This window comes from Tetrao urogallus (genome assembly GCF_951394365.1).
Source record: "Tetrao urogallus genome assembly, chromosome: 9".
NCBI lineage: Eukaryota > Metazoa > Chordata > Aves > Galliformes > Phasianidae > Tetrao > Tetrao urogallus.
The window spans coordinates 14,824,358-14,851,978 of NC_136822.1; the positions used below are offsets into that span (position 1 = coordinate 14,824,358).

General features: G+C 43.9%; 1 protein-coding gene across 1 annotated transcript in view; it reads left to right on the plus strand.

Annotated features, from left to right (window-relative positions):
* Nucleotides 1–27,621, plus strand: part of DIS3L2 (DIS3 like 3'-5' exoribonuclease 2) — a gene marked incomplete at both ends in the record, with an annotated part of 163,372 nt that overhangs the window by 3,362 nt on the left and 132,389 nt on the right. Inside the window, 4 exons of the mRNA XM_079540028.1 lie at nt 12,513–12,671; nt 12,989–13,131; nt 18,224–18,277; nt 21,594–21,695. Coding sequence (XP_079396154.1) covers nt 12,513–12,671; nt 12,989–13,131; nt 18,224–18,277; nt 21,594–21,695 — 458 coding nt within the window. The remainder of the gene's footprint in view (nt 1–12,512; nt 12,672–12,988; nt 13,132–18,223; nt 18,278–21,593; nt 21,696–27,621) is intronic.

Below are 27,621 nucleotides of genomic sequence, written 5' to 3' on the forward strand. Positions count from 1 at the left end.
TGACCCTAAAACTGAAAGTGCCAACGTGGAGGGCTGAAAATCTCCTTTGGGGCTCTGTGCAGCAAGGAGCCGGTCCCTGTTCATGTCCTTTTAGTGGTGTTGCAGTTGCTGTAGCCCTGTGGGGATAAGGGGGAAAGCGGAGGGGTTTGTGTGGCAGATGAGCGTTGCTGAGCCCTGCAGCTCGCTGCCAGCAGTACTGTGCTGTCTGTGGGAAGCAGTGAAGAGCCCTGGCAGTGGTCTGCTAGTTCCAAGAGAGCCTCATCTTACATGGAGCAAAGCTGCTGGGGTAGGAATGCACTGAAATAATTCACTGGCTCTTCCAAAGAAGCACGTCTTGTTTGCTTCTCCTCTTACCTTTGTCTGCTAACCTGCTGCAGTAGGACAAGAAGCTGAGACCCAGAGTCTGCATCTGGACGGCTGCCTTGCAGGAGGAGTAGATTCTAAATTGCATGTACAACATCGTTGCCTTTGTCATCCTGTACTCTACGGTCCCCACTCTTGGGGGGTACAAGTAGATCTGTAGCAACTAATTGAGAAGCTGATGGTGACAGTCTCCTCTTTGGCACCTGTTGTTATAAAGTACTGGTCTGTCAATGCCCTGTCCAGCTGTACTGACATGGTAACTGGAAAAAGTAATGAATGATAGGTGGAAAGGCTTCCTCAGGAGCTCTGGATTTGTGTGAAATCAAGCAACATGTTTAAACCTTGAAAATAGCACTGTCTTGGTGTGAGCTTTATTAGCAAATGGAACCTGCTACTGTGCAATAAAGATCCCTTGTCACAGCAGGCTGAAATGTTCTGTCACTCATCAGACTGGTTCCTTGTGCACTGGGTTTGCTGTTTCTTTCTTTGGACCTTTCCTCCCTCCTTAGCTGGTGCTCAGCTGTGGATTTGGGATCCAGGCTTAGAGGTACAGCATCTGGCACTGTGCTGGTTGATGTCCTCAGGATCAGCATCTACTGCACAGCTCCTGCTGGCATCTTATATATATATATATGTTTTATATAAAAGTGTGTCTGTGTGTCCTGTAAGGTATTTCATTCCTTAGAGCTTCCTGAAACCAAAGTATCACTAGAGGCTTTGTAAAATCCTGGAATAACTGGGATGAAGATGTTTTCTTCTCTGTTCAGAGAAATTCAGAATCCTATGTGGCTGATTTATTTCTTCCTTGGTTAAGAGAGGTCTCTGCTGTGTCAGGATGCCCCTTATCTGCTTTTCTGCCTATGGGGCTTTCATCACAGAGTCCTACCTCTGAGCTCTATGTGGCTTTGTAGTTTTTCAGCCTGTACCACCAACTAATCACAGAATCACAGGATCACAGAATTGTAGGGGTTGGAAGGGACCTCCAGAGATCGTGTCCAACCCCCCTGCCAAAGCAGGTTCCCTACAGCAGGTCGCACAGGTTGGTTCTTGGTTCTTTGGGGGACTTTTCCACCTCTCTGCTCCAAGCTCCCTGGGGTTATGCAGAGCATTAATGTAGGCTGTCACCATCTGCTGTGTCCAAAGCTTGGGTTTGAACAACCCTCTGTTTTCCCTTGTCTGAAACATGTGACATTGGGAACAGCACATGGCATTTGTTGTGAAGGATCCTCAGGCTTCTGGAAGACAAAGCTGCATACAGACACGTTCTGTGGCTTTTTCCTCGTGTCTGTAAGCATAACTGTTGTAAAGCCTCCTGTTCTGAAGCTTCTTAAACTATGATAAAGCAGAATATCACTCTGAAATGTCGTTTTAAGTTATGTGTATAGATTTTTATCTAATAGAATTGTCCTCCAGTTTTTTTTCTCCCCCTCAATCTCCTATCCATTAGGCTGGTTGTTTAAAATTTGGTTTTCCTGAACAGAAAGTCTTTCATGAAGTCTCCTGGGTTGTTTTCTGGTTTTTGATCAAAGACTGTAAGGGTTTTCCCACTTCAATCCTGTGTTTGTTATCAAAATCTGTTTTCAGGCAGGCTACTGACTGATGTCTCTATCATAAAAGGCCTTTAAAGCCTCCTTTTCCCCGAGGACAGAAGTATGGACTCTTCCTGCAGCATCTGTCTGTCACATGGCTGCTCCATGAAGCTTTGTCTTAAATATCTGTGGTGTGTCACTTTGTTGGTAAGGAGTTTAGATCAAGCTGCCTGTTGACAGCGAGGTTTTGTTGCTTATTGTATGTGTGTTCTTCAGCCCGTTTCTGAACGATTGTTGCTGTTAGCACCTTCCTGAGTCTGCAGGGAAGTCTGAACAAATCTGCAAAGGTGAAGGGCCTCCAAATGTGGGGTACAGCATGATCTTTGGGAACGCCGTCTCCCAACCAGACTGTTTCAAAAGATGTCAGAAACTCCAGTGCATGAGAGTGGGGTGGTTTTATTGATGCAGAAAGCTTGGGTGGAGCAGGGTGCTTGTGCCCCTTTGAAGGCTGATTGCCATGAAATAGGCAGGGCTGTATCTGTACCTCCTTGGGAAGAACATCAGCACCAGCTTTGCCAGGTGCCCCCCTGAGGCTCCTCTCGCTGAGAGCTTTGCAGGGTTGTGATGTAGTAGAGCTGTCTTGCCCATCTGCCAGGGTCAGCATGGCCCCTGGGCAGAAGAAGCCAACTCCTGGGTAGCAAAATGCTTTGCCTGTAATGGCATGACATTTCATGGCTCTCTGATTTGTCACATGTCAGACATTTATTAGCCCAGTCTATGATACTTAACCAGCTTGGGCAGCTTCCACAAAGGAGTGTTTCTGGCAAGCAGGCTGGTGTTTAGCATCACAGCTTTAAAAACAGTTGTTGCTGTCAGATGGAGTCGTGTTTGTGGCTGCAACCCTGACACTTGAGAGGTTCAGTGTGGGTAAAGGAAATGTCCTGGGATGTTTTTCCTGTATGTTTGATGGGCACAACTGGTCAAGAAATCCCAGGTGAAATCCCAGGGGTTTTGCCTTTCCATCCTGCTCTGCAGTAAGTGTTGTTTGTGTTTGTTCCTCAGAATGAGCTCTGAAGGAAGAACCATAGCTTTTCCCTTCTTGCAAGGCAAAAATAAGATAACGTTACCTTTAGTGACGAGTCTTCCAGCTCTTGTGTGGAGCAATTCAGTGTTTAAGAATGCTGCTATCTCCCTATCTGGCACCGATAAACATGAGCCAGCGACCGAGTAAAGGCTACAGAACCGGCTCAATAAATGGAGAATGCTGGTTGCTGTGGAAATCTTTTACATGTAGCAAATCTTGCCAAGCCCCATGTGACATCTGCGTGATGTTAATCATTGTAATAAGATATGGGAGAGGAGGGAAAGCTGAATTTACTGTATTGCTCCATCAGAGAAACACTTGAAAAATAGAATGCTCCTTTCTTTAATGGTTTAGCAACGTCATCACAAACATAAATTTCTGCGTTGCTTTTGATAGGAAAAAATGCTGCATTCCCAAAGCTTGTGCAACTCTGTTTTTGGCTAGCATCAGCTGTAGTATGTGAGTTAATATCTGATGCGTCCTCTCCTGGGGAGATGAGATCCTGCCTTGCAGTGGCTGTGGTTTTGGTGTGTGATCTCACAGCTCTGTCTGTGCCTGCCGACAGTTCACCTGCTTTTCTTAGAACTATGTCTTTTCTTCTTTTTCTGTCTTCATTCTCTGGGATCAGACCTTGATTGTGTAGCTCTGGTTACTGGGCTTGCCAGTGCGATGCCTGTCCAGAGAAACAATAGTTAGTCCAAGAATTGATGTAAATTTTTAATTAGTTTTAAACCCATAATGCAGCTTGTCATCAATTTATGTGAGCAAAGTCCTGTTGAGTTCCCTCGGTATCAGTTTCTTTGCAAAAGGGTTTGATGATAGCTGTGTGGGTATTGATGGTAGCATGTTAGGATAATAAAATCACAGTGCGTGTGTAATGGCTTAAAAGCTGCTTAGCCGGACTAATTAAATGCAGCTGTAAATTGAGAATGGTTACCAACAGGTGTGGCTGGTTCTTACAGTGTCATGTTCTGCTCTGTTCCTTCAATAATCAGGAGGAAAACATGCAGGTATGGCTGAAATTTTTGTATCTTGGATGTCTCAGAGACAGCGGGGAGTGTTGAATAATGGGGGCAGTTACTGGCAGCCGTCTGCATCACTTGGTGGACTGGGATCAGGCAAAACAAAAGCCATTTACTGGGCCTCCATGGAGCAGCGCAGGGAGCGCAGCTTGGGAAGCAACAGCTTGGAAAAAAGTTTGGAGTTTTTGATGGATTAATCAGCTGAACATCTCCCTCCTGTGAAATGTGACCCAAAGGGTAATGTATGAGTATGGGGAATTGCAAGATGGAGTATGGGCTGCGTGTGTCTTTGGTGCAGCAGCAGCAGCAGCTTCTGGAGTGTTGTATCCTGTGGTGATGCCCTCTGTTTGGGGAGGATGGTGATGAATTGATGGATGCCCATAGGAGGGCTGCGAGGAAGATTAAAACGCTGGGAGCGTGAGTGAATGATGTGAGGAACCCTGCTTTACTTATCAAAGAGATGCTGGGGGGAAGGGAGCTCTCATAAATTGCCTACAAGGGGAACAGATGTTCCATAATAGGCTACTCAGTTGAGCGGATTATGATATAATGCATTTGAGGCTAAACAAATCCGGGCTTGAAATAAAGTGCAATTTAGCAGTGAGGGTAAATGACCGCTGGAACAGTTTTACCAAAGCTTGTGGTATGTGTGCTGTTACTGGCATATCTGAAAACCTTGATAACAAATTCTGTACACACAAAGCAAGCTGTGGCTCAAACAGGAGTGAATTTCAGAAAGCCCTCTCTCCTTTGCTCTCCGTGAGGTCATCCAGCCCTGCACCCCCATCACCTCTGTTGCTCAGATAGTCTCTGCAATGTCACCTTTGCCTCAAGTACCAAGGTAGAACCAACATCAGATGATTCCTCTGCTTGCTGTCTGCTGGTGCCCGGTGCCCCAACCTCTGCTCTTGGCCCTGTCCCTGGTGCTGGAGGCCGCTTCCCTCCTCAGGCCCCCAAAACCTGGTTCCATGTCCTTCGGAACTCACGGCCCCAACTCCCTCTTGTGGGGAAATCCAAGCTGCTGAGAGCGCTTGACTGGGGCAGGATGGAAAAGAAAACGTTGGGATCCACTGAGTAAAAATAATGTTTTCAGTGACAAGAGCAAAAATTTCCAAGGTGCTGATGGAAAATGTCAGTGCATTGTCAACGCATCTGTGAGCTGCAGCCCACAGATGTATGGGGCAGGTCATGCCTTGGGACTACTTCTGGCTTTCTACGGATAAAAGCTGGCAGCAGTAGTGTGTTTTGTTTCATTCGTGTGTTTTTAAGGCACTTTTTCCACCACAGCACTAAGGACTACACGATGTGTACCTACTAGGTTGAATGGGCAGTATGGGCAATAGCTCTTCAGCAGGTTGTCTTATTCTGCAGCACAAAGGGTAAGCTCAAGATATGTCTGAATCTAGAAGCAGTTCTTTCATTTCTTCAGCTGTTATCACCTAGTGTGTTGGCACCTCCTGTCAGGTGCCTTTCAAAGCCTCTTGACTTCCTCTGATCTCCGAGCGACTTGCTTGAATCCCAGAGAAATCAAAGAGAACTTTAACCGCATAATGTTTTCTAAGTATTTCTCTTGAAGTGTTGAACAAGCCTGTTCACAATCAGGGCTGCTGGATAAGAGGTCTGGCGAAAGATAATTTGGGCAAAGGAAAGGATAGAGGTCAGGGAAGCAGCCCTGACCCACATCCTGGGATAGGAGGGGTGGCCTGGGGGAGTGGAGGAGCGCAGTCATCAGGCGGAGTAGGTGCTTAGGAGGTCATGAGCAGGGTGGAGCAGGTTCACAGAGAGTCCTGAAAACCAGCGGAGCTGCATCCCCTCCCTGACAACGCTGCTGTGCTTCTGCACGCAGCTGGAGCACAGTAACTATTTTGATAAACTTTTAGCCTATTGCTACTAAATGAGTTTCATCACCAACCCCTAGTTCAGAGCCTGGAATGGTATCTTTGGCTCTTGTGCTTCTATAGTTTTCCTACAGTACAATCCTTGCTGAGGAATTGAATAAAACTGTGATTACTGCCTACTGAAGGCAAAGTCTTGCAGGCATGAGGATGTATCGGAAGTGTTTTGCAGAGGACGCATGCTGTTGCAGGCACGTGATCTTAGTGTTTGGGAGCAATTTCCACAGCACTGTTTTCCTCAACAGAAAGAGTCCATTTTGCGTTTTTTTTTCTTTTTTTTCCTGAAGCATAGGCACTTTCAGGAAGCCAAAGTCAGTGGAACCTTTTCATTTTTCCTAGATCCGTATTCAAATCTAAGGAAATGCAACATAACAGTTTTAACTGAGAATACACAGTTTAAAGTAGAAAAGGAGTGGCCACATGAGCTTCCCACAGCTCTGTGCTGAGCTGGGTGTGGGTCTGGGAATGTGCTTCTGTCTCTGCTCTTTACCATCTATGTATCTATGGACATGCCGCATCACTTACTTACTGCCTCCATCTCTTATTGGGGATGTTTCTCAATGACATACTCCAGTGACTGAATTCTGCGAGCCAATTGTAGGGGCACAGAAGCAGCTGGTGACCCTACAAACTTGCTCACAAGCCATGACTGTGTATTTTCCCATCCTGGGAGTCACTCTTGGATATTAAACTTTTCTGTGCAGATTTTGACACTTTCTGCCAAAAGTGTTTGGAGTCATCCTTTCCGGAGATGCTGGACAGGAGTTCTCTAGATTTTTCTCCTGGGTGCACAGATGATTCCCAGCCAGTTTGTAGCCCAGTGTGCAAACACAGTTGTGTTCTCCAGAGGAACTGGTTGCTTTGAATTGCTTCTAAGATCATGTTTAAGTGGTGGGACGACTTGCTTTATATGCTGCTTTGTCTTGCTTTGTTTTATCTAGGCTATGGAAAGTTATAGCTTGGGTTTATGCCGTGCTGGGCCCTGATGGCCCATCCTAACGGGTCAATTAAGGGAACTTGGTGGGCATGGGAACTAGACCTGGAGCTGAATTTCAATACACTTTCCTCTCAGTTCAGGATATTTGCGTATAATTTACATTTTTTTGAGTCCACGCATTGAAGTGTAGGTCTGCGTTGTTTCTCCTCTTTAAATGACTGTTTAATTAACTTTAAACTTAATTATGCAATCTGCTATCTGCCTAAATCCCTACAGTGCTGTGATGTCACCCTCCTCTTCCACTTCTGCCATGATGCTCCTCTTCCTGGAAATTTGCCCTACTTTTAAATTGTTAAGGTAATTTGAAATCACCTGTATCCTTAATTTTTTCTGAGCAGGTCCTACAGTCACATTGTAGGAAAGGTTTTTTATGATAAGGGTAACGAGGCACTGACAGGGGTTGCCTGGGGTGGTGGCAGATGCCTCATCCCTGGAGACACCCAAGGTCAGGTTGGATGGGTCTCTGAGCACCTGATGGAGCTGTAGGTGCCCCCGTTCAGTGCAGGGAGTTGGACCAGATGGCTGTTAAGGGTCCCTTCCAACTCAAATGGTTTTATGATTCTACAGCCTGTAGCTCTGCGGTGCATTCCTGGATTTTGGGGGTTGTGGTACAGCACAGGGGTGTGGCAGAACCTTCAGTTAGGGATTATTTGAGTTTGTTTCATCAGAAAAGAATCTTTTTTATTTTCTTGTGATAAGGAGAACGTGCTCTCAGACTTTTTCTTAGACCACGGGTTGAACATCTGAAGTACTGCCTGCCAGACTTATCTCTGCAGCAGTGAAGCCTCAATGAACTGATAACATATCTCTATGTCTTGCCTTTCCATTCCTAAATTTCTAATGAATTCTTTCCAGTGACATCCTTATTTCTCTCGATTGCTTTGTCCTTAATCTCAGGCCATCTACTTTATTTAACCTGTTTGCTCTGAGATACTGTAAAATGCATTTGAGACATTTCTGTTTTGCGGCCCTGAGTTCTGAACTCGGGATTCCTGCTGAAGCTCCCAGCATAGGCTGCCATGGAGCTGAGCTCATGGGCAGCATGGGAGATGGGATTTGGTCCTGCTTGTGTTCCTGAGCCACGAGCACAAGATTCTGCTTGAGCTATCTTCCAAGGAGTATCCTTTTTCTTCTTGGTACAGAACTCTTTCTCTGAACAGCTACACCAACAGCTGTCTGTGTTTTTCCTTCTAAAACAAAATAGAACAGAAAAAGTACTTGGCTGTTACCATTAGTGGGACATTTAATCTCTTAAATCCACCAAATATTTTTGAAAACATAAATAGCTAGTTACTTGTGACCTGTCTACGACCAGCTTTTTATTGTCATTGCTCGTATTTGAGACGGCTTTGCTGGCGTTTGTTGTTTTTGCCTGTGTGCAGTAACTTGATCCTACATATTAGAGTAGTCATTGAAGTGCTTAGAGTTCTTGCTAGTCACTTTTGTATTATGGCACATACTGAATGTCACTGGTGCATTAGGAATTAAAAACAATATAACAAGCGTTTCAGCTTTTGAATTTTGAGATGAAATTTTCAGAAGCTCCCGAACAGCAGAACATATCAAATAGCCACTCCATCGCCTATTTTAGACCACGAGAGGGGAAGACACGGGGATCCTAGCAAAACCTGCCTGATGTTAACACAGCTTCTGCTGGCAAAGTATGCTTCTGTTAGAAGAGTTTATTTGACTTTGGAGAAACAAATGAGCCAGTTGCCTGGTACAGCCACATCAACATTAGCTGTGTGCCTAGCTGGAGCTACCAGCCAGAAACCGCATCCCTCGAGCTGACAATTGTTCCCTTGGGATGGGTCGTTCACGGGCTGGTAGCTGCCGTGCCTTCTGGTCCATGGGTGTATCCTCTGTGGTGTAGTGAGTGCATAGCTGGGCTGTCGTAAGGAACTAAATGTCAGGGAACCTCTTGGAAGGTTTGGAGGAAATTGGCTTAGGTCATTGAAATGTGTCAGCAATAAAGTGAAAGGTGGTAGGAATAGGGGCAAATATTTGGTAAGCATGTGTTGAGAGTGTCTCGTTAGCTGATAACAAATTGTTCTATTGCGCTTTATCAGTTCTGGGGATGTGCTTCTGTTTCTCTTCACGCTTACGCTAGCTGGATAAGCAGTGGTATTTGAAAGATTCCTTTGCACATCTAGATCGTGATCTAATGCTGGGAAGCACTGGGAAAAATCCCTTTAGCAATAGCAGAGCCAGCAGAAGGCCTGATGCCCGGTTGTGGGCTGATAATGGTAATTAGTAGAAGGAAGTATTTAGTGTTGAAAAAAGTTCATAAGGTTATAGTTCCTTTCAATTCTTTTGAGAAAAAGGAGCTGTGTTGGGGTGGCTGTCAGTGGTGTGAGATCCCTGGAGCTACGGTGCCCAGGTAGGAGCCAGTTGTTGTGGTTCTGCCTGCACCAGGGGAGCTGGGGTAGGTACAAACCACACAGATGGGGACACAGCTGGAAGCTCAGCTGGAGGCTGAAGTGCCAAGTGATCTGGTAAATGTCCTTTGGCAGGAGAGGGAGCAGAGAGGTGTTCAGGGCTGGGCTGAACGGGGCCTGGGTCAGCCTGGACTGGTGCCTGAGTGGTTGGCAACCCAGCCCATGGCAGGGGTTGGAATGAGATGATCTTTGAGGTCCCTTCCAACCTGAGCCATTCTATGACTCCATGGTGTCCAAGGAGTCACACGTGTGCTGATGACAATTCAGTAAGAGGTACGGCCCTTCTCTGCTGGTAGGAGCCAAATAGCTTGTCACGTGTTAGCGTGCAAACTGAAGATGTTTTATTTTTAGTCAGTCAAATTTAGGATCTTGGTCCTTTCTTATATTATCCAATATGCAAATTTTAGTATAAAAATCAGAGACTTTGGCCTTGCTAAGTTCATGATTAGTTGACCATATTTGTTGATTTAGTTGTCCATCTAGATGATCAACTGACTAATAGATACAAATTTAATGAAATGCAGGACTTTTCCAAACATAAACTATAGTGGTTTTCTGTGAATTATGTTGAAATAAGCTGATTTAAAACATCTAACCTCCTTTCGTACTGTAAGGCAGATCAATTATTCTGGGAATCTGTTTGATTATTTTTTTTTTTCCCCACTGCACTTTAGTCTCCCTTCTGCTGCAGGTTTTTTTTTTTTTATTGTATTTATTAAGTCACTGAGTATTTGAATGCCTAGAATGCATTATACTTTGTGTGACATCTGCATGTTGCTCCTTATCCTAGAAGATTTAATCTTACAAATCATGCGTCTGTAGCAACACAGGAAAATGAAAACTCTTGCCACACCTGCTGTTGGTATAGTTTAATTAATTCTGTGATTGCAGTTATATCTGCAATCTGGGGTATTCTGAATATTCCCCATGCTAGCTATAGAGTTTTGCAGTCTGTGGTTTGCTTTATAGGATATTGTCTGTTTGTCCATTAGAGTATTAATGCTCATCAACCAAGGCAGCAGGAAAGCTTATGGGAAATGTTTCTGTCTTCCAGAAGTTTTGAGGGACAGGTGTGTAAAAGAGGCAAATGCTGAGTGTAGCTGAAACAGATGGCAACCTGTGGTTTTCTCTTTCCCTTAAAAAGAGAAACTCAAGAAATTACACTCATGCAGAATCAGGCACGTTCCAGTTGAGCGCTAATTGTGACAGTTGTCTGTGGCTTTATAACAGCAGTGGTTTTGTTTAGCCAGAAATGTCAAGGTCAACACGGTCAGACATTTATCCAAAGTGTCTGTGTGCAGACTGGCTTGCAAGCCAGCTACGTTGAAGCACACTTTGTTCATTTGAGTAAATTGTTTCTCTGAATTTGTGTCCAAGTCTGAGCGGATGAAAAAGACTGCTGGAGAGTGAACCAAAGACTCGAGTGTTGGAAGTGTGTGAGTGCCTCTGGTATCTGCCTTGCATGGAAGGTGCTTCTCATCTGCTGCTGTTGCTGTGCATGAATTTGGGCAGTTGTGGCCCAGGACTTGCTGATGTAACAGCCGTGGTGAGTGCTGGGGCAGCTCTGCTCCACCATGGCCGATTCTGGCTCTCACCTCTCTTCCAGACTTACAGACAGTTGTGCTCTTTTTGCTGCATTTTGATTTTCTGCTTTTTTTTCCCCAGCTTAATTACATGTTAAGATCTAGCCTCCTTTTTATCCCGAGCTCTTTAATTCATTGTAGTATTTTCTGTGACTTGCTGCCATAGAAACGAGGGCTTTAGAGGACCTCAGGAGCTTGTGTAACCCATTGCACTACCTCAAGGAAAAAACTACTCCTGGAGCAGCTCTGACAGACATCTGTCGCACCTATTTTTAAGAACCTGCAGCAAGGCAGATGGCATGACCTCTCTGGTGAACAGCCTCGCACCTCTCTTCTTAAATAGCTTTCTTAAGACCCCACTTCTTTTGTTGCAATCCAGGTAAAATTCCTTCTTGGAAGTGCCTGAACAGCTTCTCCGGGACCAGCGGTGCTGCCGGTTCGAATGCTTTGCTGCTCAGTTCTCCAGCCCATATTTTAAGTGTCTTGCTATCAAACTTAATCTTTTGACCCTTAGGGCATTTGCAAATCAGGTAATTTTAGTTCCTTGTAATTGGGTCTGTACAGGTAGCACTGCCTCCCCTGCATCTGTGGAAATCTCAGTCTGCAGTTGTGCTTGTTGTTTTGCAGCTGAAGCTTCCCTCAGACTCCTCCCTTTCTTGCCACTGCTTAAGTTTAATTCCATAAAGCAATTTCCAATTTAGTTTGTGAAGGATATTGTATTTTTTTTAATTACCTTGTAACTTGGACAGCCCCATAGCAAATAAGTTGGCATTGCACATTTTCTGACTTGCAGGTACAAGCTTGGACCCAGGGAGCGTAGCCAGGAGGGGCTGGAAGGCAAAGCTGTGATGACATGTTCAGTATCCAGGTGGAGGGCCAAGAGGGCAGCTGCACGGCGCTGGGTTGCATTCCAATGTGCTGATCCGTGGAACAGCGTTGGCATACGCTTTGGAAGCTGCTGCTTGCTCTCCTGGCTGTAGGGAAGGGTCTGAGGTGATGGCAGGGAAGGAAGGGGTGAGTCTTTGCAGAATATTTTTGTATGATCGTGACCTATTCTGAGCAGGCTGGGCGTTTGGAGCCTTGGCATTTCTTGGCAGTGCCATTGTGTACAATGCTGCCTCTGGTAGCAAAAAAAGTTCATTAGTCCAGGGTGGGTTGTTGTGATTCTTTTTCTTTGTCCCTGAACTACTTTATTTTAAATGCAAGTTGCAGAGAAGTTTACATTTTCTCACTATTTATCTGGGGGCTTACTGGGGTGGAGGTAGGGGCTTTGGAAGCTGCTTAACAATTTCACATTTCATATGCTCTAATGAATTTCCCAGGATTTTGGAAGGGTTGTATCCAACTTTAGGATCGTAATTTCCAGAGTTCCGTTTATGCTAAAGTAAGTTAGTGGTGGATTAAGAGGCACAAAGAGCCAACAGATTACAAATGAGCTAATGAAGACATCATTTCTTTTGGATAAAGAGCATGACTCACAGTTGTGACTGGTATTGAGACACTGCAGACCATGAGCTTCACCAGGACCATGAGCTGGCACTGAGGTCTTTCCTCAACCCCCCTCCCCCCCCTCGCTATTTCAAACTTGTGTTTGATTTCAGGTGCAGAAAAGAGAGGGTTTGCGAGGACCAGAAACAACTCGGAATCCGCGAGAGCTCCCCAGAACTTCGATAGGAAGAGACAACTTTCTGAATCGCAGACAGAAACAATGAGCAATTCAGACAGCAGAATAAATCCTAGACAACTGGGAACTCCCAGAGGTATTAAAGCAGAGCGCGTACACGCTTCAGGAATAAGCTGCCTTGAAGCATGTGCTAAGTGCTATTAAAAGATGGGCTGGGATGAATGCTCTTAACTCTAAAATGAGCTGTAAAAGCCGTTAATTATTTGTAAAATATGATCAATCCAGGATTTTCAGTGCTCTGAAGCTGGGTGCCAGTATTTCTAGGCAAACCTTTCCCGAAAGTTCAACTTCCAGTACAGAGCATCTGTAGAGTTACACAGATACATCTGCTGTTACATAGATACACAGACAAATTGGGTGGGCAAGATAACATTTATTAATTTCTGTTTGCAGGAGGACCCTATGCTGCTGTCCCAACATCTGGTGACAGAAAGAATCGAAATAAGCCTGCTCGAGGGAAGAAGAAGAGTATATTTGAAGCCTACATGTCAAAGGAAGATGTTTCAGCAGGACTGAAAAGGAGAGAGCTTATTCAGGTGCCTGGAACATACAATGCTGTTGTGCTAAATCTGTGGAAATCACAGGCAGTTGTTAGAAGAAGTCAGTATCAGTTAATTGCTTGGCAAGGCATTGATGTACGCCTTGTAAATGCTTTCTCTGGACATTTTAGAAATGGAATGAAACTTTTTACATCCAGCTACAGCGCAGTTTTTGGTTTGACTGTAAAATTCCTGATCCACAATCACAAATTGCAGGGTTGCATGGTCTGCTAGCCATGATTGTGACTTTTGTGGAGTCTTAATTACTTTTACTAGTGATAATCAGAAACACAGCAGGTGCTGGCAGCCTCTTTCTTAGTCAGTGTAAGTGAAAAGGAATGCCCTTAGCAAGATGCTTCTTGCTAAAATTCTTTGCAAAGACAGATGTTAGTTCTCACCAATGAGGTGCAAGTGCCTTCTCATCCAGCTGTACTCATCTCCTTTTAATTTGTCTCTGTGAACTCTTCCCAGAAGTCTCCTTCCCATAAAAAAAAAAAAAAAAAACCACCACAGGAGAGATGCAGGTAATGATGTGGTCCCTGAAGTGTCATAGGGCTGTGCCTATGGAGGCATTACAGTAAAGTGTTGTAAACTAGAAATTAATATCAAGCAGCCAGCTAGCAGTGCTGAAACTTGAGTTACTTGCATGATTTTCTTTGTGCTCCCTTAAGGACGTAGGGCTGGCCCAACCTCTGATGACAGCATGGCTTAGTGAAGTAAGGCACAAATATTAGATGGAGCACAAGAACCCAGGACCGTACAGAAAATCAGCTGCCTGTGTATTTGTAATTATTTGCCCTGAACAGGTAGCATGTTCTCATTTTACAGATTCTGTGCCCATCAATCAAACGTTGGACTTCGTGCTTCCATTTGCAGCAGCAGATTTGGAGCTGTAATTGGGCATCAGTTCTTCCAGTATCTGGCATGATGTAGGGTGGACCTGCCGCATGTGTGGGTAACTGGATTGTGGAAGGAGTTGTACGTGAAAACAAGCAGGACTGAGGTTTGCTGAGATGCAGAAGTGGAGAATGTCATACAGTAGCAGCTGTAATGCAGTCCTCATTGTGGTGTGGTGCAGAGGACACACCCAGCATCCCAGTGAGGTCAGCCTGGCTGAGGAAGAGGCAGGTGGAAGTCAGTGAGGGCATTCCAGTCACTCACACTGAGGCATCGTTTGCCCAAACGCCCACTGGTGCGTTGCTGTTGTAATGCTGGTTAAGGTTGTGATATTTTCATCAATACATCAAAGCTGCTGTTGGCATCACCTACCTTTTTGTCTGATAGCATTAAGTGCAGAGTGTGTAGACTCCTGGTGAGGTCAGCTGCAGCTGCAGATGAGGCACATCAGACTATGGCCAGTACCTGAGAATTCCACGAAAATGCCAAGTCTCAGAAGGCCTGTGATTACATGCTATCTGGCAAAACAGTCCTTCGTTCTTGTAAGTGCGTAGTGTCTACTCTGGGTCATGTGCTATGTGACTGAAAGAGTCACATACGCTTTCTTAGGCTGTAGCTGTTTTCCTTTCACCCAGTCTCATGTCTCAGGGAAACAGCTCAGGCTGTACAATCTGGATTTAATCACTTAAGGCTGAGTGTCAGATCATGAGCATTTCAACTCAGCGTCTCTCATTTTTGACTCATTCATCCTCATCTCATCAAGAGCATTCATCACTGCCTTCAAGGAGGAATAGGTGAGATCCTGAAATTCAGCGAATGAAATAATGTTAAGCACTGCTCTGTATAGTGGCAAGAGACACAGTCAACAAATATGTTGTGTTAATCCCTTAATGCAAATTTGGTCTGCAAAGATGCTCAGTAAGAACTTGCAGAAGAGGAGAAGATGCATACCAGTCTGAACCTCATGGTCCTGAGCAAACTTAGAATCATTTCAGTTGGAAGGGACCCTTAAAGGCCATCTGATCAAACTCCTTACACTGAACAGGGACACCTACAGCTCCATCAGGTGCTCAGAGGTCCAGCCTGACCCTAGGTGTCTGTAGGGATGGGGTGCCCATCGCCTCTCTGGGCAACCTGTGCCAGTGCCTCACCACTCATAGTGTAAAAAACTTTTTCCTTATATCCAGTCTAAGTCTCTCCTCTTTCAGATTGAAACTTGATTGCTAGCTGGTCAGAAACATGGCTCTGAGTGGGAGAGTGCCAAGATGGTGTAGGGGAATGCCGGATGTGGGTGGCAGGAAAACACAAGATCTAGTAGGAAGGAGAGACCCTGCTGTGAACTCCAGGGATGCTGCTGGGCTCTGGTAATGGAGCAGGGCAACTAAATATACCTGAAAGCACAAACTATTGGCAGATGTGGGAGATCTCTTAGATGAAACGCGAGTGCAATGAAGATTAAGCAGTCCTAGATCAGGAAGGACAAAAGTGTATCTTGATGGGCGTTGATGTCTGCCAGTAGCAATAGCCTTAATGACTTCTGGTACTGTATCTGATATAATTCAGTTTTCAGTAAGTAGCATGGAGAATTGTGCCCTGCAGGATTCCTGGATTCATTTAATCAAGGGACGGGTGCAGAAGTGTCCTTCCACAAGATAAAGGATCCGAGTGCAGGTGCTTGAGAGTGCACGCTTCCCGCTTCCACACCCATAAAGCTGTCTGCAGTGAGCAAACACCAAACGTATCAGGTTGACTGGAATCAGAGGCTGAAGGCAAACAAGATTGAATAACTTCTACACGGTTACGTAACCGGATGGTGTTGGCCATACACAACAGATGAAGTCAGGTTACGTGTTAAGGAGCGTTGACCCAAAGGACCGTGGTCATCTGATGAAGCGCCAGCCAGAACCTCACGTCTGCCCCACGCCTCCAGCGTCTCCCAGACCCTCCCTGCAGGGCTGCTGGGGTCAGGCGGAGCGAGAGCTCGCAGCACAAAGGCACTCAGCTTGCTTTGCCACCTGGAGGGTGTTTTCATTTGGAGAGCTGTTGCTTTGTGTGTATGAAGGCTGGGAATCCCCTGCTTTTCATGGGCTGTCTTCTCCAAGGTGGCTTGGTAGCAGGCAGGCACTTGAATCCCGACCTTTAGTTTGACATGTATGGACCAAGTGAGCTGTAGGTGTTATAACTGTTGCAAGCTGCTAGACTTGAGATCCTTGAAGTACCATCTGAGTATTGTCTGTCTGGTTCTAGCTGAAGAACTTGAGAAATGCTAACTTTTTTGTATCTTGCTGGAGGAGTTTAATAAAGTTAGGAACTTTTTTTGGCTAGTCTGTGCAAAGCTGACTTAAATTGTCAGAAAGTGTTTTAGAAACCTTCCGCCAAACCTCTATCTTCCTTCTCAAAACAAAGGCTCTACTGCCATAATAATACTGATAAATATAGCAGCTATTATTTGTGAGGTATTGTAAAATAATACAACATTCGTGTGACATCATGAGACTCTGCAGCCAGATCCTCACCCCCTAATACACATATGAGAACAGTTGTTCATTGCAGATGGGGAGAGAGACTGGTTCCAGATATGATATCACAGCGTGAAATGTACAACATTGTAAATAGGATTTTCATAGGCACAGATAATAGGGCCCATCTGCTTTCTAAGATAAATTTTGGGAGTTCCTTGCTTTGAGGAAAGAACCGAAGTATTTTAATGCTACTTGACGTAAGAATTCTAATGCTGATCATAATTAGGTAGTGCATATAAAATGCAGAGAAAGCCGTTGCACTGTAAGCATGGTAACACTGCTGTGTGTTTGGAGCTGGCTGTCCATGCACACGTCGCCGCTTCGGCGCCTTCTGGGCCGTGGGCACAAAAGGGGATTTTTCACGCTCAGGATGGGCATCTGCACCTGCCTGATTGACAGCTGTCCCACACTGTTCAACAGGGTTCTCCAGAGTAACTCGAGATACCCCCTCATCTGCTTTGTGCTGTTGGGCAGATCCTGGGTACGAGAATTATTTGACTTATCGTCAAGTGGAGCAATCGTCACTTTTATTTTTTTCCTTTCTCTCTGTAGCGGCTTCCTTTGCTGATGGTGTGTTAGTTTTGATGGCTGCTTCTGGGATATGAGTGGGGAAAAGACCCTTGAGAGTTCTGTGAAGTATCCCCATGCTTTTCTTTCTGTTGTCCCTGGTCACTGGCTAGCCGTGGGGCTGGTGTGCTCATTGATATTAGCTTTATAAGGCACAACACGATGTCACAGCAAAGTAATCAGGTAATGCCTAAGGAATATAGGATATATGGTGCTAGTGTTTCCAAACCCAAACAAATAAAAACAATGGAAAACCTTCATAAATCTGCAAATTCCTTTTCAAGGCAGCAAAACTTCCTCATGTAATCAGCTTTATTTTCCTCTTGTCTGAATGTTTCCTAGAATACATAAAAAATTATATGGTGCAGTAAATTTTAAGGAGGCAATCCCTGGGAGAGAGTTCTATGATTACTTAACACAGAAGTGCAAACAGATGGAATCTGTTCATGTAACAAATTGGCCAGCCTTGTTTCAAATACCCAAATGGAGGAAGTTTAAACTTTTCAGCACAAGGCAAAAACCTGTGTTAAAGCAGATAGCTAATTAACAGGGCTGTGGTTCCATAAGAATGAAGTGCTGTCAGTTTTAACTGCAGCCACCTGAACCCCAGATCCTGGGACCCTCTTGGGATGGAATCACAGTTGCACCTCAGCAGGTCAGCCTTTCCTTCTTTCTCTTCTCCAAATTAAGTGAAGCCAATGCTCTCCTTTTCCAAAGCAGAGCAAAACAAATTCTTTCAATTGTCCATTTTTTTTTTTTTTTGTAATGAAGTTGGTGGATGCTCTGCAGGAAACGTGTGAAGGAAACAGGAGGACTTGTATTCACAGTTCATGCAGTAGCAGCAACAAGCAATGATTCAACATCTCCTCTGTGACAGACTGCAGTAGATCAGCTTAAGCCTATGATGAAGGTTCCTTTTGGCTAGAAATTTCTCGGATGCTAAGTTGTCAAGACTTAAAATGTATAATGGAAATTTGGATGTATCTCTCATGTTTCACAGCAGATATATTACCCGCAGCTCTAATTTAACTGATGTTATATAAAATTAATAAGATTCAGGCGTAATCTTTCTCTGTCTCCTTTTTTTTTTCTTTTAATTTAAGGGACCCTTGAGAATAAATCCTAAGAAGTACCATGAAGCCTTCATTCCATCTCCAGTAAGTGTAATTTTAAAATGCTCTGAAGTTCATAAGTAAAGGTGCATTAATGTAGGAGTTATGCTGTGTATGAAAGGTCACTCAGAGGTGAGTGAGCTGGAATAAATGAACATGATCTGGATTTACTTTTAAACCAGATACTCCCAAACAAATCTTGCTTTTTTATCCTTCAAAGAACAACCGACTTTGCTTCTGCTGAAGCTGGGGATACTGCTGGGTCCCACAGAAGCCAGCTGAACTCAGGTTTGAGGACCACCACATAGCGTAATTGTAAACCGCTGGTTCATGGCTACAGAGGTTTTATAGATTTTCCACTGATTTAAGTTAATCTTCCCTAAACAAATACGCTCTCCTTTCTCGATCTGCTGCATGAGCTAATTTGAAAAATCATTCCAGAAATAATACGCACGATTCCTTTTCATGTGCCCGCTTTTGCACTAGCTGGATATTGGTTGGCTTGGGATGTGCTTCTGTCACGTGGGACTGCTTTGTGCCTTTTCTCCCTTCTTTCTTTATGTGCACCCAAAAGAGGGGCTCTTGCAATTAAAAGTACTTCCAATTGGGAAGGTGACCTCACAGATGGTACAGCTAAAGCTTTTTATCTGGGTCTGACTTGGCCAAAATGTTACTATCAGTGAGAGAGTTTCATATTGAAATGTTTTGTAGCTGTAGGGGATAGGCAGTGAAATGCTGACACTCTTGTCCCTGCTACTGACAGCAGTGATGTGTTGAAGCTTGGATTGAAAGCCTTGAAATGTGTGCAGTGTCAGTTCACTTTATTCATTGCAGATGATGTTTCACAGCCCTCTGTATTGCAGGAGGCTGACGTGGTTGAAACCCAGGGTGCGTGAAGTGGGTTCTTGCTATGAATTAGAGGAAGAAGTATGGAATAGCTCTCTGGTACCTCAGTGAAGTAACACTGAACTTGTAAGGGAGAAAGGAACTGTGATTCCTTTCTTCTTGGAAGTTACAAAATACAAGGTTACATGTAAAATCCAGCTACTGATATGAGTTTCAACAGATGTGAAGCTCTACCTCTGATCATCCCTGGTGTCCTGTGCAGTATACTGCTTGCTGCTCTGCAAAGGAGGGTTAGCTGAGGTTATCTCATTTACCTTTCTACTTTGCTTTCCCTTGTGAGGCTGAATCCTAGAACCATTTTTTTCCTTAGTATCAAGCAGAATTAGCACCTGGGTGAAGGTGGATCTGGTGTGGGAACTGTTCTTGCTCTGACAGATGCTTTAAGAACTTCTCTTTCATGTAACTGTATTTGCCACTGGGGGTAGCAGGAGGGTTTGCAGCCTTAGTGTTCTGCAGGGCTTCCCATCATTACCAGATGCTGCAAGAGCTACAGCTGTGAAGAATCACCCCATGTCCTCTGCTGCTGGCTAGGGCACCAGCCCCTCTGCTTGCAGCTCTCACTTGGCTACAGCTTCAAATGCCAATGGATGTTCAAATGCAACAGCTGTTCACCTTTTAACACCAGAAGTCCCAGCGTGTTTCTTGCTGTGCATGCTCTGTCTGTCTGTCTCTTTGTTGCAAGGCCCAGAGCCTTTCTCTTAAAAACCTTGGGGAGAAGGAAGACAGGAGAAAAGTGCAGAATAAACAAATTGTCCTGAATGCCAGCTTGCGTCTCACAGCACAGAGCAGCTGCGTGTACAGACAAAAAAAAAAAAAAAGGGCATTTTCTTTAATAAATGACTCTGATGAAGTGGTGGATTTAGGTGAGGAGGTTGGGCAGAAGGCAGAGGGTGGGGAGGAATGAGGAAAAAGACCATGTGTAAAAAATCTGGCTTTTTGAAAAGAACAGCTTCCAATTTGAATTATGTTGGTCCAAGAGGCTCTGCAATTTTTCTGCATCTTGTCATGGGAGGCAGCTTTCACGCAGCTGTTGAGCTGCTGCTGCTGCTTTTCTTTCTAAGAGTAATTTGGTCTCTTGGAGGACAGCCTTGGTTTCACATCACGGCAGGGTTCTGTCGTTTCATTGTTTTGGTATCTAAGCAGAGTAAGATATTTATGTGATATTAAGGCCTCGTGTTTTCAGGTTATAAAAAGTTTTTCTTGGAGGCTGATTGTGCTGGTAGTTCTGATTGGATTTACTCGAGCGCTTGAGATTCGGGAGCGCGTATCTGAGAAGCCACTAAGGTTGTGAGTGAGAGTTTAACTTCTGTGAGGCAGTCTTTTCATTGAAAGACAAGGAAGTTTTGCTCTAAAGAAACTCATCCTCTTTTTTGTGTGTGTGTACTTCAAAATGACAGGATAGCTCTCTGTTGGAAAAGTCTGCTCACTGCTCACCTTGAAACTAAATGCTCACGTTGTTTGTTGCCTTCATGCGTTCATGGTATATGAAGAATATAAATTCTTCATATACCAAATTGTGAGAGGATAGAAATGAAAGCAGCAAGAGTGCTATAACTAATTAGACAAAAATAGGGACAAAATTGGCAATACCTTAAAAACTAAAACATCTGCGTTGGCATCTTCAGAAAACTTTGTCTTTGTTCACCCCATTAAGAAAATCTTCTGCTCCAAATCTAGATTAGCAGAATGCCAAACGTGTCTGGGGTGCATGATTGTAGTGTCTGCAATTAGTAGAAGCTCTTGTGCAAGGATGTTAACAAAGAGTATTGAGAAAAGATGTCCTAACACGTCTGCTTCAGCAGATGATACTCACGCTTGCTTCTGTACAGCAACGTACAGTTGGCTTCTGTAGTCCCCATTTCTTTCTGAATTTGTTCTAACATCGGTTGTGCCAAATGTGGGATATACCGTGTTTCTTCATTCAAAGGAACTGCATCCCCAGCCTCTGTCCAGGCCACCTCCACAGGCTGCCTCGCTGGTCCCTTGCCCCTGCTTTCCCCCCTCCTGCAGGACAGCAGCAGGCAGCTCTGCGCAGGGCACTTTGCAGAGACTGCCTTGCAAACGTGATCTGAACAACAGCTTTTGCGGTGCTTCAACTGGGAACTTAATACATGGAGAGCTGTGGCTGCGGAGAGCTCTCTACCCATTCCTAAGAGTAATTGCAGAGGAACTGAGCAGAGTTAGCAGACAGTATACTTGGAGAGCTTGACTCTGCCTTGGATAAATACTGTGCAACTACTGTGCTGGCACATGCACAGCACAAAGAGCTTATTTGCTGAAAGATGTTGCATATTGAAGGGCATGTGGTGAATCCATTTTGCTCCTGTGCTTGACTGCAGGATGTTTGTCTCACTCGGGTGTGCCTTGTTGATGACAGCGTTTTAAACCTCATAACAACTGTAACTTAATACGCTTTGGTCCGACGTTGATTTTTTTTTTCTTCCTCTTTGTCCAGGATGGGACTCGCGATATCTTTATTGATGGAGTGGTTGCTCGCAACAGAGCCCTGAATGGTGACATCGTGGTGGTGAGACTGCTTCCCAGGGAGCAATGGAAGGTCAGTTCAGTGTTTGTGATATGACAGAAAGATCTTACTGCTTTTTTTCTTCACTGAAGTTAGGGCCTAAGCAGAGAATTTCCTACAAATCAGAGTAGTTAAACTGCAGTTTGCACTGCTGTGGATTAAAATATTTATCTATTACAATGCCTGGAAGGAGCAATACCTGGAATGTTGAAACATTACTCTTTGCATGGAGTGAACTTTGTTACCACTGTGTGAAGTCTGATGACAAGGCTGATTCAAAGTGCAGTTGTCAGAGGTTACTTTTGATATCTGGTCTTCGTGCTGTGGCACTGGACAGCTCTGATAGGGTATTTGCAACTGTTGTTGTTATTTCACAAAGCTTTCGTAATGATGAACCCTTTCTACTTTGTGCGTCCTCCGTCCATGGAAAGCTCATTCTGACACAGCTCCAGATTTTGTAGTAATAGCCATCCTCACATGATTGAGGAATGTGTAAAGCAACCAGAGCAATGCAAATGGGAGATAATCTGTTTTTCATTGTAATGGACACGAAGCCCTCTCTGTATTATTTTTTTTCTTTCACTAATCAAAGTCAGTTCTTTTCAAACATCAGAACGATTTTATTTTGTTTGCAGATTTATCTTTAAAACTTTTATGCAAGAAAAGTTCTTTCTCTTCTAGAGATGTAAACTGTGGGAAATGTTAAGATACAGTCAGCACTCATAACTTGGGTTTGTATGTGTGAGCATGACAGCACTGCTACAGTTTGTTTCCCACACTCATAGTTTTCAAATTCTTAAGAATATGAAGGTATACTGTTTGGACAAAAGTAATGAGGGTGATTCCAGCAGGGTGGGAACTGTTCTGGACTGTTTTGGCCTGGTTCTTTTTATGGATTCTAGCTACTTTCTTTGTCTGAGGTTGTGTGATTTTAGACATGCAAATGCAAGGTTTTCAGTCTGGTCATTTATGGAACTTCTTATCTTAAACAATAACAATTGGAGTGATGGTTTGAAATGCATTAGAACGTGTCTCTTCCTTTTAAATCTGCATGAAGTGAGTAAATGAGCTATGTGTATATTGGCACATGTAACTGCAAAACTGTCTTATGCAACAGATCATCATAAGTGGGAACTAAAACATTATACATATATCCATATACAGTCAAGGCATCTGCTGCAGTCCATGCAGCCTCTGAGAACCGATACTGAAGGTTGAAGCAAAAGTTCTTTGGTAGCTATTGGAGAGTCCAAATCAGAGTTCAGGAAAGCTGTGCTGACTGCTGTAAGTTTGGATCATTGTACACACTTTACACACCCTGTGAGTAAATTGCGTTTAGTATTAGACTATTTCATATAGTTCATATAGTTTCATATAGAAAAATGGAATAGTTTGGTGCTTAGATCCCTTGCCAAAACCTGCCAGCACAAGGGCTTCTTTGTAGGCCTGGTGCAGGTTGCCTGAGCTGGCAGTTTTGTAGTTTCACAATTTTATCACTGGCTCTAAACAAAGATAATGCCTGTCTCACTTATCCTCATACCTTCGTATGTTCTACACTAATGGTCTTTTGTGAATAGGTGAGCAGTTTTATAAGAGGAAGGTTTTGAGTATTTTCTCTATTCTGGGCAAACGCTGAAATAAATAAAATTGCTGAAGAAATGGTGTCTGACTGCAAGGAGGCAGTTCAGAAGGCTTCAGTGTTTTGTAGTACGATTATGATCCTCCTGTGGTGAATTTAAGCTTGCCAAATGAATTAGCTGGAACATGCCAGTCATGTTTTTCAGCCACACAGGTGCTGCCCTATGTAGTGTTATTTTTTGTTTCTTGCCATCAGCAACTTACTCAGCGATGACATCCCTTTTCCCCTATTCCCTGAATCTCTTGCTATGTGCTCGTGTTTGTATTAGTTCTTTGGGAAAGGTGCCATGAAGTTGCACTGAAAGATACTGAATTCTGCCAAGTAATTCCTACTGATTAATGATAAACTGTCGCAAGCTATTTTAGGTTTTTCCATTTGTTTAGTCTCATGCTGCTGCAAAGCTGCCACATAGGTATCTTGAGGATTTTCTCCTTCCCATTGGGCCTTTGGAGCAAGCTGAACAACTTCAATTATTTCCTTGAAAAATGTAAATCAGACGGGTGGTATAACTGATGCTCTCGGAGGAGACTTTACAGGCTCAGTACATATCAGTTTGTTAAGATGGAGATGTGTGGGCTGATCGTTTTTATGTTCACCATCCCAACCCATTAGTCTGCGTTCTGCAGGGAGCTGAGCTGCTTTTTTTGCTGGTGTATCCAGCAGAAAGATTTTTTGCTGTATCGTGCAGAAGGTAAGGCTGCAGATGGAGCCGTGCCTTCAGCACGTCGAGCGCCCTGCTCATCCTGTCTGTCTGAAGAGAGGTTTCCTCAGGGGTGCACTGCGTTCTGCTGTGCCTGTGGTATTGATGCCTTATCCACAGGTTCCGTTGTCACAGTGAAACATATGGGAACGTCTAAATATTCTGGACGCTTTATGTAATACCTTCTTTGAGAGGCAAAGCACCATTTTTTCTTCCTCCAGCCATCCACTCCCTGGCTCAGTGGTAGGAAATTGATCAGGCTTGAGTTTCTCAGCATCATGTCCTTCCCAGCTTGTGCACTGAGAGGTTGGATGAGTGCTATGGTCCTTGCTGGGCTTTTTCTGCCTGGTCACACATCCTCTATGAGAGCTGCTCACTGATCAGGGATGGTCAGTTTGTCAGTCCATATTTCTGTGCTTGCTATTGGCTCGAATCAAGAGCCAACTAATTCAATAGGGAACTGAAGGAGAGACTTTGTGTCCTGGGATTTTTGTTATCTTGTGCTCCAGTGGAAGGTAGCCGCTGTCTCCCTGCCAGGGCAGAGCGGCTGGCGTTGCTGTGACCACATTTGGAGGCTGTATTTCAGAAGTTCCTCTCCTGTCCTCTTGTGTTACATCTTGGGAATACTGAGGTACTATGGTAACTTTCAAATATTTAGCTGTTGCAAAGTAAGGTATTTGACTTAGACTGTTTTTCCAGGTACTTAACCTACTCTTAGCAAATGAAGTCAGAGTATCATTGCAGTCAGTTTGACTGTCCCCCTCCTCATTCGGGCTGTAGGGCTTCCCTGAGTCTGTGCCTTGATTCTGTGGAAGAACGTCATGATAAAAGATATCCAGTGATGGAGAACTTACCTCAGACCTTGTCAATTATTCTGATAAGGAAGAAAAACAGCGCTTTTATTTCTTGACTGATTTTCACTACTTTAAGTTCCAGCCGTGGGTTTTATTATGTTTTATGGACTTGTGCTTACATCAATTTCAGGAGCTTCAATTATACAGTGACATAATTACTGGAAGGCAAAAAAAATAATGATACGATGATTACAGCAATATTTCTCAAGCTTGTCAGGGAGGGAAGCAGCGTGTCAGTATAAAGGATAAACCCAACACATCTTTCCTTGCAGCCTCTCTTTGCTCTTTTACCTTCTGCTTAATTGCCAGATAGAATTTGTTCAATTTCAGATAGCTGTTTTGGTTTTTCTTGCGAGATGTAATTTCTTTGGTTGAAGGAAATAGCATAATAAGTCACTTGATATCATTTAGGGCTTGGATTCCTGGCCCGATCTCTGGTGCTTTTAGAATAGTGGTTTATAACGTGGAATGTTTTTCATGACAACCGTCTCACGCTTTGCATGCTGTGGCTGAAACTTCGGAGTCCTGCTCTGAAAACAGTACTCACAAGGACTTTATGCTGCATATTTGACTTGCACTGCTCAAGGTTATCTGAGAGGATCTTTGGGGTTCAATCCCTCATCTACAGGAGAGAGCTCTGGCTCTGCATCTTCTTGCAGCAGTGATATATTCAAATGATAATGTATGCTATGTATGTAATACTAATGTGTATTAAATAATAACATATTATGCTATTATATGCTACAATAATAAGAGATTAACCTACTGTTTTCTTTACCTGCTGTGTTTGGTCTGTCAGAAGGTCTCCATGGCCGAGGCTGTGGTTTATGTATAGTGTGTGCTGCTGGATGACAGGTTCAGCATTTTGGTCACAAAGTGCCAAAATGTTAGCAATAGTCATTTTCATGAGAACACGCTCTGTTCAACAGAGGTGTCAGACAGAATACCCACAGCAACAGATCTTAGTACTGCCTCTTTCAGAGCTGTATATCAGATAAATATTTAAACACTTTCTGTACTGAAGATGTAAACTGCAATTCACTTTTCCCAGCTGTGACTACTGTTGGCATAACTACAAAAAAAAAAAAGCCAACACAGAGTGGGAACAACTTGATTCAAACGCATCACGAATACCATCATGTATAGTTTGAGCAGAGCTACACATCCTGGCGAGCCACGGCTCCAACTGTTGGTGTGAACCCCTGAACCATCGGCTGGCCAGAGGGGATGCTAGCTTTGAGTTTGCCCCAGTGAATAATGATTCGTTTCCACCAAATTCTTCTGAGAGTCAGTTTCTTCTCAAAATCTCCCAGCTAATGTAAGGATAACAGTAACGCAGGAGGAGATAGGGTTCTTACAGGGTTATCACAGCAATACTGTTTGATTCTGACAATCAAGAATGTTGTTTGGAAACATTACATTCATAATAATAATTATATTTAAAAAAAAAAAGTTCTGGAGAAGCCATTATTGAAATAGTGTTTTGGCATGTTAAAAGTGTTCAAGTGGAATTCATGATATCCAGGAGTAAAGTGGGAAGCCTTGGAAGCCAGCTAGGAAGGTGTCCAGAAAAGCAGAGCTGTAGCAGATGTGAGGATTTGATGGATGCTGTAGGGAGGAAGGGCAGCTGGTGTTTTGCTATAGACTTTGTAGAGAGGGCTGTGAGCTGCACACAGGTGTGTGCACCCCCTCCGTGACTCAGAAAATGCCCACACACAAATAGGCAGGAGCTGGAGAAGCCTCACTGTGTGTGTACTTTCTGACTGTGCCATTCTTTGGGTGACTGTGCGTTGTTCCACGATGTGGGGTCTGGTGAGCCTCCCCTGTTTGGGCTGGGTGTGGGATGGTGACTGTGGGCTGATAGCAAAAATACCGAGAACATAAGAAAAGTTGTTCAGCAAGGGATCCGTGGCATGAAACTACTTCTTCTGGATGTTGCTTTCATGACTTCTTAATCAAATATCACTTGAATTAATCAATGTTTTAATGCAGTGAATTTTAATAGAAAGACCTGGTATGTTTTTTGGTAGTGTCCTTCTAATCCTTCCTCCTTCTGTGCTGGATGAGAGTGATATTAGAAGGCAGAATGTTTAGGTGGGGAGGAAGGTAAGTGACTTATTGACTGCATGCTCCCTTAATGGCACAGAATTACATCATGGTTTGGCTGCTCAGATGCAAGGTGTTACCTTCGGTGAACTGTTGAGCACTGAGTAATAGTCAGTAATAATAATCACATGGTTGTTAAATCTCCAGTGCTATAGCAGCAGAGAAGCCCCTAGTGATGGGGTGACTTCAAGCTGAATGGCACCACTGAATTCATTCTGTTCCTGGAAGAGCTGTGTCTTGAATGGTAGTGCTCATGAGGACCTCGGATCCCACTTCAGAATAGGGCTCCAGGCAACATTTAATACCTGATCTCTTTTACTGCTCATTTTTCTCCTCGCTCACATGAATATAACCTAGTACAGCAAATTGTTTCCTTTAACAACTAACTTTTCATCAAATGATTGTTTGAAACACTGTTCTTCCAAGTCTTCTGTAAATATGCACACATCACTGTAGATTATCCTTAATCCAATCTCTTATATAACCACTATCATTTTGGACTTAGTCCTTACTTCCTGTGGAATTAGTATTTCTTAGAACTGTTTGCTTTTTACCACTTTGGAGACACACTTGATGATATCACATGAGTGTTTGGAGCCCACACCTTCTGAAGGAGGGTCAGATACCTGTTGTTGTGATGGTGTTGGATTGGGGAATGTC